This window comes from Rosa chinensis, chromosome 1 (assembly GCF_002994745.2).
Source record: "Rosa chinensis cultivar Old Blush chromosome 1, RchiOBHm-V2, whole genome shotgun sequence".
Classification (NCBI taxonomy): domain Eukaryota; kingdom Viridiplantae; phylum Streptophyta; class Magnoliopsida; order Rosales; family Rosaceae; genus Rosa; species Rosa chinensis.
Window position 1 is genome coordinate 6,957,951 of NC_037088.1, and position 18,258 is coordinate 6,976,208.

Below are 18,258 nucleotides of genomic sequence, written 5' to 3' on the forward strand. Positions count from 1 at the left end.
CTCCTTCTCAAAATAAGGCAAAGTTGTTGCCTTTGCACACTTCCACATCTGATCGTTCTTGACTTTTCCAGGAAACTTCTTGGTGAAGTTAGTCCACAAATGCCTTGCACAAAACCTGATCTATGCGGATGGAACAACCTCTTCTAATGTAGGTTCAAACCTTTTTGCCTATCACTTATGAATATCCAGCCTCTACCATTATTCTCACAGCTCAAATCCTTGCACAACAACTCCAAAAACCATATTCAAGAGTCCTTTATCTCCAGCTCAACCATTGCATAAGCCACTACCCATGAAGTGTTATTAGCATCAATACCTACAGTAGTTAGGAGTTGGCCACCAAAACAAGTCTTCAAATGAGCTCCATCCAATCCAATCAATGATCTACAGCCAGCCTTGAAACCATTCTTCAGAGAAACACCTTGGATTCTTTGCAAGAATGGTATATTTTCTTTAATGTTCTTTGCATAGGATGGTATCGATCCTAATTTTGCTAAAGAGCAGGCTTTGTAGAACGAATGATGGGCTTGAGAAACAACCAATGTATAGCCTCTTGAAAACAGGTGCCTTTCCTGAGTTGTTGAAGTCACATTTCAGGTCAACTGTGGTTGCTGGATCAGCCCTTTGAAGTTCTCTTCCATAATCAGCCAGCCTTGCATATTGCCCCTTAATTGATCCTTCAACCTTTAACAAGGCAGCTCTCTTTGCTCTATAGGTCATACTCTTTGAAACTCTAGCCCTAATGCTTGCCGACATCGTCTTAGCTAAATTCTCTACACAATCAAACAAGAAGAATCAGTTAAAAATGTGAAACATAAACAACACTTAAGAGGAAAAATAACTTCAGAATATATATCGGGTCTTATGTCTTCATTTAGGGCAATTTGATCTTTGAACTTGGCTGTTAAGTATCTCTGCCTTACCATGGCATTGTTAAACTTCCTTGTCCACTTATGCATGGGATTATACTTCTTTATCATTAATGTGTCTTCATGTTGCATCTTGGAAGCAAACAACTCAAATGGACAGTTGTCTTCCTTGCAAACAACCCTCAACCCCGTCTTATCATTCTTGATGAAAAAAATACTCCTACCCTCCTTGGATTGCCTTCTCCCTCAATGCATCTCTCAAAATTTGGACATTTGCAAACTACATCTTTAACAGAAATTTGGTTGCTTCATATCTATGTTGGCGTTGAATTCTATACCAACATCTTCTAATTCCCCATCTGAATTAATTGCATATTGCATCCTCTCTTCATCTTATTCATGATCCTTAAACATATCCTCATCATCATCATCACCCCCCATATCAGGTGCAGTTGACCCTAAATTGCTAGTTCCTACCCCTGAACCTTTGCCATTGTAGTCGCATCCAAATCGGCTTCCTCCAACCAGTCATCCTCATCAGTACCATAATGCTCTTATTCTTCATCATCGAACTCCGGATCATAATCACCATCATCACTTGTCTCCCCATCCTCACTCAACTCAAATCCGTGGACCCTGAATGTTTGAAGATAGTCCATCAAGTCTATCTCTTTCTCATAGTCTAATCCTTGCACACCACTAGCCTGCACACCCTCCTCATGTTTCTCATAGTCTTCATCTAGCACACCACTATTAAGCCTTGAACCACTAGTGCCTACACCACTCCCAACTACCCCACTTGAACTACAACCTACACCAAAATCAGGATGGTCCAACAACAACTGTTTAAAACCTGAATCTTCTTCCAACAGTTTACTTTTCCCCTTCTCTTTTGCATCTCCTCCACCAGCACAACTTCCTTGAGTAGCACACATATCCTCAATCTCTCTAATAATTATTCCCTTGCTTCCAGTTGGTATAGGCTCATCAGTCAACTCCTTGAAGACACAAGTTGGCTGCTTCCTAGGCTCATCAGGGAGGTTCCTCTATCACCACGCTACTGCTACCACCTTGATTGAACAAAAAATCTTGTAAATATTCATACATGTAGATGTCGTCATCGTCTTCCTCAAAAACTGCTTTAACCTCCATGGGGTCAAAGTATATGTAATAATCCTAAATTGGGGTACAACTTTACACATTGTCATCACATCACGGTCTATTTCCAGTTTGGTCAACGCATTCTGGTCATCACCCACCCTATACCAGTAGTCAATTCGTTGCTCTGCATAGCCTGGATTAAGCTGCATAACCATGTTATCCACTTCTACCAAGGACATCCTGTCTTTATCTACGTTATCGTAGAAATCAATCTTCTTTCCCACAGTCTTTGTTCCTTATGCACCCTCCATGAACCACTTTCATGGTGAAATAATCTGGGTGTGCTGCACAAAAAGTAAATGATAATTATTAGTTGACCATGGTTAGAACCAGTAAACAATAAACTTCTAAAGCATGCAACCCACCAACTTAGGATTCCAACTACTTATTATACTTGCCCATAAAGAGGAAACTGCCAAACAGACCCCTTTACAGCCATATAATGATCACTAGCAAACAACTTAGGACCACAACAAACAATTCCACTGTGAATGCATTATTAAAAGCCAAACAACAATCAACTTTCAACATTGACAACGCGCTCACAATATTAAAATCCAACCAACCATATTGAAACCATAGTTATTCATTCTGCATCTAAACTCCTCCGTACAAACTCAATTTTCATACTTTAAATCTCTAAACCACATACACCGCAACCAATAAAGATATAAACCCCATTTCTTAAATCCAACCAACCTATTTCAATAACCATGGTTACAAAAACAATTTTCAAACCCAAAAACCTAAACCCGAAACCCAGAAACCAATAAAAAAATAAACCCCAATTTTAAAATCGGCAAACCCTATAACTCGAAACCATAATCGACAAACCCTAAAACTAATACCAAATCGTTTATCAAAAGCTCAGAGAAAAACCCTGAAACCCTGAAAAGTTTAAAAGCCCAAAAAATTTACCAAACCGTAGAACTAGAAACAATCAAAAACTTGAAAATAGAAGTAAACTAGTTCGAATCGAAATTATGTGGTTCAAAACATAATTGGAACTCACAATATTGTGGGATTTCATCCTTGCAGCCTTCTGCAGCTCGAGGAACCCACAAATCATCGTCTGCCATCCCAGCCATCGCCACCTCTATCTATTGGCCGCCAAAAATCTTCGATTCGATTCAGATTTTCACTATCATACTCGATGATGATTGATTCAAGATACAAGGTATGAGATTATGGTAGTTGATTATCGGGATTAAGATGCAGCAGTGGTTTAGGACTGATTTTGAATTTTTAGGGTTTTTTGGGAGGAAATGGTTTACGGGGTCGTGCAAAACAGGGTTGAATTCGAGTTGGGGCATTTCGACATTTTACTGTCCAATTGGTTTATGTGGAGTTGAATCGTGTCAGAACGTTTGCCACATTAGCCAACAAACGGATCAGTCAAACGGAATGGACATTAAGTGTGTGAAATAAGAGATTAGGGACTATCCTGTTTAATTTTAAAGGTCAGGGACTAAACTGTTTTTCATGCAAAAGTATTAGGAGTAACAAGTATTTAGTCCTATATTTAATATTTAGAAAAAATACTTATGTCAAAATAAGGATATAATGTTTTATAAAACATGTTTTGAAGTTTGATAACAAAAAAAGTCAAGACAGCAGCAGCCTTTCTCTCTTGTTCCTAGGGTTAAGGTTAGGGCTTTCTGTGCAAATATATATCAACTGCTCCATAATGAGTTTTGTTGATGCCATGGTTGCCCGTCTTGCCTCCTCTCTTGCAATCACCGAGGGGAACAGGCAAGTGGATCTACGTCCGACACAAGGAAAAATTTTGAGGCAATCCGATGTTTTCATATTTGGAAAACTTATCGCTACTAAGGAGTTCAAAGTTCGATCTTTCTTGGGTATGTTTAGTTCAGCTTGGAGGGTGAATGGTACACTGCAGGTGGAGGAGGCGGAGGGCCAGTAAGTACACTTTACTTTCTCCGACCCGGCGGATAGGATAAGGATTTGGAAGGGGGCGCCATGGGGCTTCAACTGTGCCCCTGTGGTGTTGGTTGAGTATGATAGGGTTGTTCCTGTGGAGATTATGTCGTTGGTAAAGGCATCCTACTGAATCAAGCTGCAGGGCATACCTCCTGCCTTTCTTTCTGAGAAAATCATGATGATGATTGGATTTACCTTGGGTGATTTCCAAGAGATTGACAAGCTGGGAAAACAGATGGGTGAGTATCGTATCTGGGTTGAGATTTCATTCTCTCGTCCTTTGTATTTTCAGCGTTGGTATTGGGTGGAGAACACTGTAGAGTTTTTGTGCAAGTTTCGCTATGACAAACTTTTTTGTCGTTGCGGGGTATATGGTTTTGTTACCCACGTAAGACTGCCATGCTATAAGCCCGACACTGGATGAAGATGATGTGATGGTGGAGCGCACAATATTGGGGGAACCAAGGCGGTGCAGTTGGGGGCTGGTGTGCAACCCAACTCAGAGATCAATGGCTTCTAGGTCAGGCTCTACTAGCTGCACAGGGTCAATGCGTTATTTCAACCTAGGGTTTTGGTCAACTGCCAAACCCTAGTCTTTAGAACACAGGTATCTAATGTTATGCTGAAAACTTATGCTGAAAACTCTGTTGCACAACCTGACTTACCTTGTTCAAAAGCCACTCCGCACTGTTACTATCAGAGAACTTGAGAGCACAGACACCATGGTTGAAACTGTGACTGGGAAACAGAAATCTAGGGTGAGCCTGAGGTTACCATTTCTCCAGAGAAGCTTAAATTAAGCCTAGCTGTGGGTAAGAAGAATATGGAGCTGGTTGATATAGGATTGGTTCCAATGCCCCAAGAGACTAATGGCGCTGCAAATAAGAAGGGGGGAAGACCTATGAGGAGTAAGAACAAGCTTCGTTATGGTAATGCTAACAAGAAGAAGGCTTTGTAGCATGCAGATATTGTTGAGAACAAGAAGAAAGCAAAGAAGAATCTATTGGCTGAGCTGAATAATGCAAGTGATGGAACAAGCTCTTATCCGAAAGGAAAGGAGCTTGTGGTTGTTTGAATATAATATTTCTAGGGTTTCAAGCCTGTGTGAGTTAGGAGACTTTCTAAAAGTTTTCTAAGACGTTTCTAGTTGCTTATTTGTACCACAATTGCGTCATTGGCAGGTAAGGGATAGTTGAATGATTTCCTTTCCTTGGAAGACGAGGTGATCCTTTCTTGTGTAGGCTTGCATAATGCAAGTGCTTTTTAGAACTTAATTGTTTGCAACTGCTTAGATAGGTTGTATCAATTTCTTGCCGGGTTTCTTATTTGAGGCTTTATATTCTTTGGCTTTTTTTTTTTTGCTATTAATTCTAATGATATCAATTTCCATTAAAAAAAGAAGAAGGATATAATGTTTTATTTCACTACTTTGACAACATTAATGAGTTAGAATTGGTGGAATTGTCATGAGATTTTGAACAAAAATGTCTATTCAAATCTTATCATTGTAATTTTTTAATATTTTTAAAAACAAAATGAAATTTTGTTTCATTTTGTGTTTATAACGGGCAAGCCACAATATGTCGTGCTTGGGCTGTGTTAGGCCCATAATGGTCTCAGGCCGAGCCAGACTAATGGACCAATATTCCTTGGACCAGCCCAACCCGTTAGAATAACGTGCTCGGGTCGTGCCGAGCCACTAACGGGCTTGGGCCATGCCAGGCCGCTTTTTAACGTGTCGAGCCCGTGTGTTAGAATAACATGCTTGGGTTGTACCGAGCCATTAACGGGCTTGGGCCATGCCGGGCTGCTTTTTAACTTGTCGGGCCCGTGTTGTGCTCATGCCTAGCAGCCCATTTGCCATCTCTATTCATTAGTCATTACATAAAAGATCCAAATAGCAAAATCAATTCAAAACAAAATAGAAAAGAGACCAAACCAAAATCCAAAAGGATAATTTACCGGTTAAGTATTCTTCTTCACTCCTAGATTACTCTCTCACTTCACATTCACACCTTAATACCAACTGTAACCAAGTTAGAAGTTTAGAATAGTCAATTACTTAATGTTCTGCTTGTCTTCCCATAAGAAGTTCAATGCTCTGATTTGTGGAAACATTTCATGATCAATGATTCTTCTCTACCGAAATACACAAATCCTACTTGTTCTGCTGCATTTTACTCAATTGTTGTCCAAATGTGAAGGCCAATCAGCTAAAAGAATGGAAGAAAGTCCAAGAAATCCAGGCATGGAGAGCATATGGGAAGAAATCATCTCGTACCACTCATCAGCTGCTTGTTGTGGGGAAGAATCATCCCCTACAGGAGGCAAAATGGGAGCTACAGGGTTGCAGCATGCCTCAAGAAAGAAACACAAGCCCAAGATTATTTAAGCTACTAAACATCGGGTTCTGCTCTCTAAATGGATGAGGAGGCTCATTAAGTTTTTAGTTTAGTTTATATTTTTTCATTAATAATGTAAACAATTCACGGTAATAGATAATTTTAGGGCCATGAGGCATTTGTTTTTGAGAATTTTGCTCATCTCTTATTCCTTGTTTTGGTGCGTGCTGTGTTTGTTAGTACTATGTTATGTGTTGGAAACTAATTTTAACTGGGTCATATACGTGACAGGTTCCCTTGTAAAATGTTGGCCTAAAAGATCCCATAAAATAAATAAAATAAAAAATTAATTTTATCGGAGAAACTCTCCTTAACTTGCATTGAAGTGTTAAAATGAGCATTTTTGAGGTTTGAACTCTTAGGGCCAAAGCCCAAAACAGCAAGAAGAATTTACATTGGGAAGACAAAAAGGTTCAAAGATTTAACCCAGTCTGCCGCCCCTCCCTCTCTCTCTCTCTCTCTCTCTCTCAGAGACACAGAAAAGAAAGTAAAGCTTTGTTCTTTGACCTTATCAAGATCTTGGATTATTTGTTCTGAAAGCCAGTCAGTCTATGATTTGATCAAATGGGTAAATGGGGACATCGTCCCAATCGCAGGTTCTTCCGTCAAGAAAAGCTTCCAAGCCCATTCCCTCTTCCTTTTCACCCTCAACCTCCTCCCCCTTCAGGTAATTTTCTCTCTCTCTCATTCTATTGTTCATCTCAATTTGGATAATGTAACAGTGATGAAGATTTTTGCTTCCCCAGAAAATATTGAATCTTGCTAGAAAATCATTGAAAATGCGTGGTGGGTATTAACACCCTAAGTGCCTGTGACCTGTTATAAGTTAGAACACCATCTCTTTGGGTTTCATGTGCATGTTTTTTGTCCTCATAGTGCATTTCCTATTGAAATTGAATCCAACTTTGCATGCCTTGGGCTCCTAAACTTAAAATTCTGTAGAAGAGGATGCTTGGTTTTTTATTTATTTATAAATGTGTGGTATGTAATTTGGAATGGCATTTATTTGATGTTTAAAATATTGGGTTATCTGAAGAAACAACTATTAGTGTCATGACATCAATCTGTGATACCCCTGTTAAATTTTTAGTATATTATTGCAAAGAAGACAAGTCTTTGTTTTCTTTTACTGTAACTCGTGCATTGTAGTCCCTAAAAGCCTTAGACCTTATAAGTCTCTTAGCACCTTGGCACTAACTCCTTTATGTCTTAGAAATTCATCTGTATTGAGAAAAGTCATTGTATTCTAGTTCAGAAACTCCTATTATCTTGTATGATCTCCTCAACTATTGTTATGCTGGAGACTTCTGGCAGCAATACTGCAATAGTGTTGGATTTGGGTTCTTACTTCTTTCTTTTATTTTTTCTAAACTTTTTATTATTTTAGAGTTTTGGCGGGATGGTGTACCTCAATGGGAAAAAGAATACTGCACTTTGATCGGGTCCATACCATGGTGGAAGGTGGTAGATGCCAAGAATTATATGTATGGCAGTAGTAATGTACTCAATTGGGACGATTCAGCTGGTGAGGAGGCATTTCAAAATGCGAAAAAGCGCTTTTGGGCAGACATCAACGGCCTCCACTGTGACATCTCTCTACCTGATTCAGATATTTATATTGATGAAATAGATTGGAACCCTTTCATCGATCCTGATATCGTGAAGGAAGTGGATCGTGAGTACTTTGCTCCTGATGATGGAGATGGAGAAGGAAATGACAAGTTGGGGCAGAAAAAGAGGAAAGAACATTCAGCTATTATTCCTTTAGATGGACATAACTGTCTTCCAGATAATCCTACAAATCCTTGGGAATGTGACAATATGCAAAGTAGTGGGGATTTGAAAAATGAAGCAGAGGGCTGGAACCAGGGGAATAATCATACAGATTTGGTTAGCGGTGAAGTCAACTCCTGGGAACGCCTCATTACTCAGAGCAATGAAAGAATGGAAAATACTGCATGGGAAGATAGGGATAAATCATGGAGATGGAACCAGATGGCAAAAAACAGTCTCTCAAAGAATTGGGATGATGGTGGCAATCCTTGGGCACGGGACTGTCAGGGTTTTACCCATGTGAAAGTTAATAATAGATGGGGTGATCCCTTAAATAAGTCTTGGGGCTCCAACCAGCCAGAGACAAAGAATTTGGATCATGGTGAAAATCCTTGGGAGTGTGGTCCTAGTCAATATAATGAAGCTTTAACAAAAGATCGAGGATGGAAAGATTGTGGAGGTTGGAAACAGTGTGACAGCCGTATTAACCAGAGAAATAATTTGGATTTTAGGATAAAAGGTGGCAGATGGGGAACTACGAATCACAGTGGCCAGAAGAGGGAACGGTCTCACCAATATATAGCAGGATCCCAAAGCTCAAGATTTCAAGGGAGTGATTGTCAAACAGGTGGATACTGGAGGAGGGCAAACAATAGAAAGAGGCTCAGCTGACTCGGTTTTGGCTTTGAGTAGCCAGTGATAGAGAACAAGGGTTCAGTTTTGACAAATGTTTTTGAACTGCTAACTGATGATAATGGATTTTGAAAACATCTATGGATGGAGACAATAGAACGGGATGTGTGAACATCATCTAAATACTATAGCATGTCATCTCTGTTGTCTCATGATAAGGCAATAGTCCAATCTTCCAGATTGGTAATGTTATTGCTACATCAGCTGTAGTTTGAGGGCTTTAATTTTAGAGGATGCCTCAACTTTTTTGCACCATGCATCCTTGTATAACTAGTAATTTCTTTTACTGAATAATAGTAATATTATTACCAGGACCAGTTTCCTGTTCTCCATGAAGTACTGAGACGCGGGTGTGCATAATGTTGACTGGATAAGCTCATAACTTGAAATCGACTGATTTCATGTGTTCTTGTTATGTACCAGTTTTCTACTCTTTTGAAGACCAGCTTTCTGCTTGTAGCATTACACCAAGTGATTTGCTTATGTGTGCTCACAGCTTTGCAGACATATGCTCTCATCTCTCTTCTAGACCAGCTTTCTGTTGATAGCATAGCACAAGTGGTTTGCTTGTGTGGTGTTTCGTGAGATAAATTGAAACGTTCTGTTTTAGAAAATGTCAGTCTCTCTTAGAAAAAATGTGTTGGTTCATTGATGTTGTTCCCCCCAAATAAGATGAGGTGTTTTCATGTATATTGTTCTCAGGTGAAGTCAGCGACTTGCGAAGTTGGTTTGCTTTCTGGGTTTCAAATTGCTACTGTGTCCGGTGTTATTGGTTTTATGCTTCAGCATGGAGTTAATACATCATAAGAATTTGTAACAACGTTGATCATAGGTTTTATCTTGAACAATACCCATCTCCATTGTTGATCATGAGCTCTGTGTTATAGGGGTAACACTTTCAAATCGACTTTCTGGATTTGTTTTTCTTTTGTCGAGCCATTTTCACGGATGATCTGATAAGCCAATGATTTTTCTTGGTGTTTCAGAATACGGTTAATCAATATGTTAATTAATCAATTACGATAAATTCTGAAAAAATAAAACTTATTGAAGAGAAGTGAAGATTTTCACAAAAGTTCTCGTAAAATAGTTTCATTATGTACATTGTACAAGTGTACATGCCAGATCATTTATTAGTAAGATCAATCAGCCAAAATAACCATGAGTGGCTATGATTTATAAGGTTTTTTCCTCTTGACCAAATATGTCACCTTCATTAGCATATTAACTTTTTGGGATTCCCCAATCAAACTAAAGGTTGAACGAGTTTGTAATAAACGGCTGTCTTTATACATCTGTGATACTCCAGAAATTCGTAATTATTTTCCGAGAGTTTTCCGGAATTAACTTTATGGTTATTTGACGGTTTCATGGCTCGTAGAAGGAGCGGAAGTGGTTCGGACGAATTTTTATTTGAAAAAGTGGATTTAGGGGGGGTTTCAAGGTTGACTTTGGATACGTTGAGATTCTTCGAAAACTTCCTTCACGAAAGTTGTAGAGCGCATCAATACAAGTTCGTGGACATGTGGAACGCATCAATCGGAGTTCGTATGGGGAAGTTATTGCTTTCGGAAGAAGTTTCCATTTTGGTATAAATAGGAATTTTCCGAAATTATTTTCATAATTTCCAAGTTTTCATTTCCGGAAACTCTCATTCTCTCTCTTTTCTCTCTCGGTCGACCTTCACAATCTGAGTTTTTCGTCTGACCCGACCCGGACCCGGCCGACCAGACCTGACTTTTTAGGCGGTCTCCAGCGGTGAAATCTTCTAGATCAGCTCGTCTCGGCCGTATGCTCCTCCCTCTGGTGTCCTCTAGCAGCGATTCTCCTTCACGACTGTGCTGCAAAGAGGCAAAGTTTGAGGATTTTGGACCCGACCGGAAATCCTTGTTCCAGTGACGGCACGGCTTCAAGTTTCCTTCTTTGGGTTCGTGGAAGCTTTTTAGATCGATCTGTGGTGGTTGTTTGGATTGATTTACGTGGAAATCAGTTCAACTCGGATTGAGCAAAAATTCAAAACTTATGAGGTAGTTTTCAAACCTTTATGCTTGTTTTCTGACTTCAAGCTAGTTATGAAAATTCACAAGCATGCTTAGATGAACATTTTTTTTATGTTGGGAGTTTTGGGAAATAATGAGTTTTGGACGGCGGCGGTGTACCACCGCCTGTGGCGGCGTTCTGGCCATCTAGGGGACTGTTTCTAGTATTATATATGTTCTACTCGTTGATACGAGCGTTTCGATATATAATATGTAAATTTTGGAGTTCGAATGGATTTGTTATGATTTTTACCGTTTCATATCGATGAATTTATTCTATCCGTGAGGATCCGAGCGTTCGATCGACTTGTGGTTTGGACATATCGATCGTAGAAGTATTACGGAGGCATTGGGTGGTCTCGGATGTGGTTTCGCCTCAATTGGCGTCATTTTGGGAATTTTGGTTCGATTTAGAGTTTCGAACGTTATTCATTGTGTTTCAGTGACTGAATCAAGGCTGTACTTCCTTAGGTGTTTGACAGAGGGCGGTCTGTAAGAGGTCTAGTGGTGTGAAGACGCAGCGGAAGTTTTGAGGTGAGTAATCTCATAAGGTTCATTAATTAACGGAATACCCTTATTGTTTTTAGAGTTATTTATTAACTGCAAACTATAGTTTGTATTATTAGGCATTCCTGAGAGGATGACTATGTATATATATATATTTACGTGAAATATATATGTTTTAGTGGGAAATGGTATTTCTATTGTTTTGAAAAGTGTTTGAGGATTTGAGAGTCAAAGGTTGTGATTTCTCCTTTTGGTTTGATTTAACGTTTTGATCTGAAGACCGATGGTCTGAGGATTTGAGAGTCACAGGTTGTGATTTCTCCTTTTGATTTGATTTAACATTTGGGGTCCAGTGCGACTCGTTTAATGTTTTGATCTGAGGGTCAAGTTGGCCTAAGGATCCGGGGTTGCAGGTTGCATCCTCATGACAATGTTATATCGTAAGATTGAACCTTGGCCGGGTGACAGGTTATGATTCAGTTAGAGCTCTAGTCTGTCTGTCATCGTACCTCATGGATCTAAGTAGGTTACTTACGACTCCTGGGTACATATTTTGTCCAGGTTGGACCGATTTGTTGTTTTGTCCAGGTTGGACCAAATTGTTGTTTTATCCAGGTTGGACCGATTTATCATATTTGAATTGTTAGGTTAACCATTTATATGATTTTGTCACGGTGTAAGTTGCGTTGTTTTCTTTTGGGAAAAGAGTATTGTTTTTGAAAACATGGTATGTTTTCCTTATTTTAGAGTTGAAAGGTTTTCCTCGCTTTTAGAGTGCGTTGTGCAGCGTTTTGTTTTGAGTTACTTATACGGGCTTGCAAAATCTTACAAATCTTACCGGGTTTGTTGTGTGGCAACCCGGTACACTATTCAAACGGTGTAGGGATTAATCCTGCAGGTTAGGATAATCGGGGTTGAAGCTGAGGTAGCGCCTTTGCAGCTTTACGGTAGGAAGTCATTTTTGTAACTTTACCGTTGATAAGGACTTCCGTTGTAGTAAACTCTGAGGAGCATTTACGTTTTATTTTGTTGTTGACAATTTAATTCGTAAGCTTATGTAATATATGACTCTGTGGAGCGGGTCAATATTAGAATTGTGGGTTCAGGGCATCAGTATGTACTTGGTTTAATGGAAAAAAGATTCCAGGTATTTTGTATTGATGGCTGAACGATCACGCATGTATAACTATGAGGTTATATATCGATTTTTAATTGTGTTAAAAATCAGGGGTGTGACAGTTTAGTATCAGAGCGTAAGATACATATTTGGTGACAATCAATACTCCTCGAGTGATGGCCCGTCTGCAGTGGATCCCCATCAGATGCTCTTCGACTATATCAATACCATTGTGTATGCAGTGAGCGTTGGAATGTGAGTCTTCAGGGTAGTGTTGGCTCAGTGAACAAAGTGTAAGAGCTTAAGGTAGCTTTTAGGAGTTATAGTCTTTTGAGGAATGAGGACCTTTAGATTTAACTCTTATTTACGTAGGGGACAGAATTGTATCTTCTGACGTAGTGTGGTTGATTTAGTCATAACTATGACTTGTCCTTGTGGTTGAGAGTTGTACAAGTATTAAGGACAAGGTGCTATGCTCCTTAGGTGATGGATTCACAAGGAGGTAAAACTAGGGATCAAGGTAGACCCAGAGGCAGGAGTAGAGCTCGAGGTAGGGGCAAGATTCCTCCTCTTGTTGAAGAGATATTTGAGAATGAGGTTGAGACATTGAATGTTGAGCTGCCCGTTCCACCTGTTGTGGAGTTTGTTAATGTTGCGGATGTTACTCTTTTGTCGAAGTTGGTAAGGGAGATTTCGAGGCTAGGAGCAGTCTTTTTCAAGGGAAGTACAGATCACAGATGGTGATCAATATTGAGTCACAGATGGTGACGGATCGCAGATGGTGATCGATATTGAGTCACAGATGGTGACTGATCACAAATGGTGACTGATCACAAATGGTGATCGATATTGAGTCACAGATGGTGACTGATCACAGATGGTGACTGATCACAAATGGTGACTGATCACAAATGGTGATCGATATTGAGTCACAGATGGTGACTGATCACAGATGGTGACGGATCACAGATGGTGACGGATCACAAATGGTGATCGATATTGAGTCACAGATGGTGACCGATATTGAGTCACAAATGGTGACTGATCACAGATGGTGACAGATCGCAGATGGTAATCGATATTGAGTCACAGATGGTGATCGATATTGAGTTACATATGGTGGAGCCTTATCCTCCTGCTACTTATGTCTGGAGGCAACGGGGGAGCCTTATTGTTGCTTGAGATGGCCATGGCCCCTCCAAGCTTTTCCATGGTTGTATATAAAATCCCCCTTTTTATATATAAATTGTCACAAAATTTGATGATTGACCCCTCCAAATCATGTAAACTATATTAATGGCCTCCAAAATGAGAAGGTACTTCTCCAGAGTGACGGAGTAGCCATCAGAATGCCCCCTCCTCCCAAGTTCTCCTTATTCTACGGCCACCGCAACCCCTCCCGGAACCGCCCCACCGTCCGCGGCAGCCGCCTCTCCCCCCAAAACCCAACCCCACCCCAACTCAATCCCAGCCCTTCGATCTCTCCAAGTGGGACCCCCACCAATCTCCGCCGTCCACCTCCTCCACCCCAACCCCGCCGTCTCCCTCTCCTTCCTCTCCCCCATCGCCCGCTTCATCCTCGACGCCTTCCGCAAGAACCGCAACCGCTGGGGCCCGCCGGTCGTCTCGGAGCTCCAGAAGCTCCGCCGCGTCACGCCCGACCTGGTCGCCGAGGTCCTCAAGGTCCAAAACGACCCCGTTTCGGCCTCCAAGCTCTTCCACTGGGCAGGTAAGCAAAAGGGCTTCAAGCACACCTTCGCTTCCTACAATGCCTTGACCTATTGCCTGAACCGGGCCCACCGGTTCAGGTCGGCCGACCAAGTCCCCGACTTGATGGAGTCTCAGGGGAAACCTCCCACCGAGAAACAGTTTGAGATTCTGATCAGAATGCACTCTGATGCCAATAGAGGTCTCAGGGTTTATCATGTCTATGAGAAGATGAAGAAGTTTGGGGTTAAACCCAGGGTTTATTTGTACAATAGGGTAATGGATGCATTGGTCAAAACGGGTCATTTGGATTTGGCATTGTCGGTTTACGGAGATTTTCGGGGTGATGGGTTGGTGGAGGAGAGTGTGACTTTTATGATTCTGATAAAGGGGATGTGTAAATGTGGGAGAGTTGATGAAATGTTGGGACTTTTGGATAGAATGAGGGTGAGTTTGTGTAAGCCGGACGTGTTTGCTTACACCGCAATGATAAAGGTGATGGTTTCGGAGGGTGATTTGGATGGTTGTTTGAAGGTTTGGGAGGAAATGAGGAGGGATAGAGTTGAGGCGGATGCTATGGCGTATGTGACTCTGGTTACCGGGTTGTGTAAAGGAGGGAGGGTGGAGAAGGGGTATGAGTTGTTTAGGGAGATGAAGGAGAAGGGTTTTTTGATTGATAGAGCGATTTATGGGGTGCTGGTTGAGGGGTTTGTGGAAGACAGGATGGTTGGGGCAGCGTGTGATTTGTTGAAGGATTTGGTGGGATCAGGGTATAGAGCAGATTTGGGGATATATAATTCTCTGATCAAGGGTTTATGTGATGTTAAACGGGTTGATAAGGCTTATAAGCTTTTCCGAGTTGCAGTTCAAGAGGGTCTTGGGCCGGATTTTGCGACGGTGAATCCCATTCTGGTGTCTTATGCTGAGATGAGAAAAATGGATAACTTTTGCGAGTTGCTTGCACAGATGGAGAAATGCGGTTGTCCTGTTATTGATGATCTTTTGAAATTCTTTTCCATTGTTGCTGAAAAGGAGGATGGAGTCATGATGGCTTTGGAAGTGTTTGAAGACTTGAAAGTTAAAAATTATTCTAGTGTTGCGATCTATAATATCCTTATTGCCAGCCTCCACAAATTTGGGAAAGTGAAGAAGGCATTATCCCTCTTTGATGAGATGAAGAGTTTTGATTTCCAGCCGGACTCGTCCACTTATAGCTCTGCGATTATGTGTTATATTGAAGAAGGGGATCTCCATGAAGCTTGTGCCTGTCATAATAAGATAATTGAAATGTCTTGTGTTCCTTCTATTGCTGCCTATCGCTCTCTTGCTAAAGGGCTTTTCAATGTTGGAGAGATTGATGCAGTTATGCTGCTAGTCCGGGACTGCTTAGCCAGTGTGACAAGTGGGCCCATGACATTCAAGTATTCTCTTACCATTCTCCATGCGTGTAGATCCAATAATGCTGAGAAGGTGATTGATGTACTGAATGAGATGATGCAGCAGGGTTGTCCACCAGATCATGTTATATACTCTGCTATAATCTCTGGCATGTGTAAGCATGGCACAATAGAGGAGGCAAGGAAGGTATTTTCAAATTTGAAAGAGCGCAAACTTATAACAGAAGCCAACATGATTGTGTATGATGATATATTAATTGAACACATGAAGAAGAAGACAGCAGATCTGGTAGTGTCAGGGTTGAAGTTTTTTGGTTTAGAATCCAAGCTGAAAGCAAAGGGTTGTAAACTGCTGTCAGGTTGAAATTATGAAGCCAGGTACTGATTGAACAGATTACTATAGGTTTTACCATATTAAATCTGAGATTGGATAAATAAAAATGAAATGCATAACTGGATATCTCTAAATAGGAACATTCTGAAGTTCTACAAGCAAATGAAGTTGCATGAATATGCTTGCTCCCATTGCTATCTGTATAAATCTCAAAAGAAACCTGAAAGTTTCTTCTTCTTTTTTTCCTTTGTTCAGCATCAAAGTGAAGAGAAACTACAACATGCACCCCAGTGATATTCGTTACATAGAGTTGGCACATTTTGTCTAAAGCCCCATATCCAATCGACCATTCTCCTTTTCTGAAATTCATATATGTCTGCCACACGCAAGTGAGTTCCATATTTCCATGTCATCATCCAAATTTTAGAACTTTGTTATGCTAAAGGATCTGAAAACTTTAAATCCTTGCTGTATGGCCTGGCAATTGAAGCTTTAAGTAAACTTAATTTTTTTTGGCCAGGATTTGGTGAGCTGTTTATTATGTGTTCATAAATCATGTATGTCGTTTGCAGATGTTGGACAACAAATACAAGTACAAGGTGGTGAGAACAATGGACCTGCTTTCATAATCTTGTGCTTGAGATCCGTTTCCCATATTGATTGGAACAAATGAATGAGGTCAATCTTTCTTTTGTAATTTATGCCGTAGTTAATTGGAAGTGCCTAATATGCTGCACCACTGATGATAATACGGTGTTGTGATAGATCCAGAAGATATTTGACTTTTCTGTTTATGCCTTAGTTTTGAAATTTTACCCTATAGAAGATCTATTATTTTCATATATAGAAGCTATATTGTAATGAAAATAATAATGCTAGTTTTCTTGAGATTCATAATTTCTCATACATTCTTTTCTCTTAGGAGTCGGTGTTTTATAATAAAATAGTGAGAGTACAAGAGTAAGTTTGTCTAACAATACTCTGAGGCTAGTAGATATATACAGTAGAGTTGACTTAGGCAACCTATATACAGTACATCAGAATAGGAATTAAAAGCAATATCAATAGGTGATCTAACAAGTACTAACATTAATTGTAATAGTAATAATTCAAATTTAAAAAGTTGGGTCGCTGGAACTTTTTGAAGTTTGTTACAGCAGAATGCATGTGCAGTTCTTCAAGTTATCTAATATGTTTGTGTCGGTGCATCTGATGTAAGTCATCTGAATCTTGGTAGGCTGTCCATTTCCAGAAATTAAATGTCAAAATACCTCACATCCTTAACACACCTACCCTCCATTTACTGAACTGTCCCCTAGCTCGCCGGTAAGTCCCACAGGTTGTTGTTTGTACGTACAATAGTATAGTTTCTTAATAGATGATGAATTATATATGATTTGTCTCATTTGTTGATGCAGCTAGGCCCTGTGTCATTGAAGATTGGCTTGCTATCTCTTTAAGTGTACAAATGATCCAGTTATTTGCTGAGCAACTAAAGCATATTGTGCTTCTTCAAGAACTCTTATGTTTTGTGCCAAACAGTTTGATGTTCTCAATGATGATTCTTGTTGGCATAGAGATTCAATTATGAAGGAATCAAGTTCATGGCGCAATGTGACGGAGTTTTAAGGAACAAAGTATGGGTGTGTAGCCTTTAAAGGGATGTGTAGTTTACTAGTTTTCCAACTTAACGTTCTTTTGTCATACTGGTGTTTGCTCTTTGCCAACTCCTGCATTGGTTGAATTTGTGATCATTCCACAATCATTCTCTCTTATGTTCTGTAAATCGTTTTATCAGTGAGAACTTTTGGCCACAATTCGGCTCTAGCTATTCTGAAAGACAGCTTGAATTACTTGTATTTCACACTGACCAAGCATATTCAATAAATGACAGTCCATTACCCAAAATTATAGCATATATTGATTTAAATAAAGTTCTCACATGGTTGAAGTAAATAAATTATCAGGAACTGGAGGCATTAATCTGCTTTTTCAGAGAGTTAGAAAGGAATGGAGTCCTTCTGAAAGTAGGAATTTCCTACTGTTATGAAAGGAAAAAGACGCGAGTTCTTATGCTGGTGGAGACTTCCTTTTTCTAATTGAGGTTTCCAACATGCAAGAGGAAACATATTATTCTAATTTTCTATTCTCGTTTCCCTTTTTAGTCGGGGATCTAAATCAAAATTTCCCAAAAAGTTTCCTTTTTCTAATTGAGGTTTCAAACATGCAATAGGAAACATATTATTCTAATTTAATATTCTCGTTTCCCTTTTTAGTCGGGAATCTAAGTCAAAATTTCCTAAAACGGTCATCCATTG

At 40.0% G+C, this 18,258-nt stretch overlaps 2 protein-coding genes across 2 annotated transcripts; both read left to right on the forward strand.

Moving 5' to 3' along the window:
* The first annotated feature begins 6,755 nt into the window (after positions 1-6,755).
* LOC112196795 (bifunctional endo-1,4-beta-xylanase XylA) lies at positions 6,756-9,735 on the forward strand. Its single transcript, XM_024337247.2, has 2 exons — positions 6,756-7,040; positions 7,761-9,735. Exons 1-2 carry the CDS (start codon positions 6,938-6,940, stop codon positions 8,816-8,818), a joined length of 1,161 nt encoding a protein of 386 aa, XP_024193015.1. The 5' UTR covers positions 6,756-6,937; the 3' UTR covers positions 8,819-9,735.
* Positions 9,736-13,770: 4,035 nt separating this feature from the next.
* LOC112199332 (pentatricopeptide repeat-containing protein At4g20740) lies at positions 13,771-17,848 on the forward strand (the record flags this gene model as incomplete). The annotated part of the gene is given in 7 exon segments (XM_024340366.2): positions 13,771-13,969; positions 13,972-14,049; positions 14,052-15,984; positions 16,196-16,329; positions 16,513-16,618; positions 17,178-17,266; positions 17,359-17,848. Coding segments are annotated over 3 exon segments (2,196 nt in total), but the record flags the coding sequence as incomplete, so codon positions are not given.
* Between the last annotated feature and the right edge of the window lie 410 nt (positions 17,849-18,258).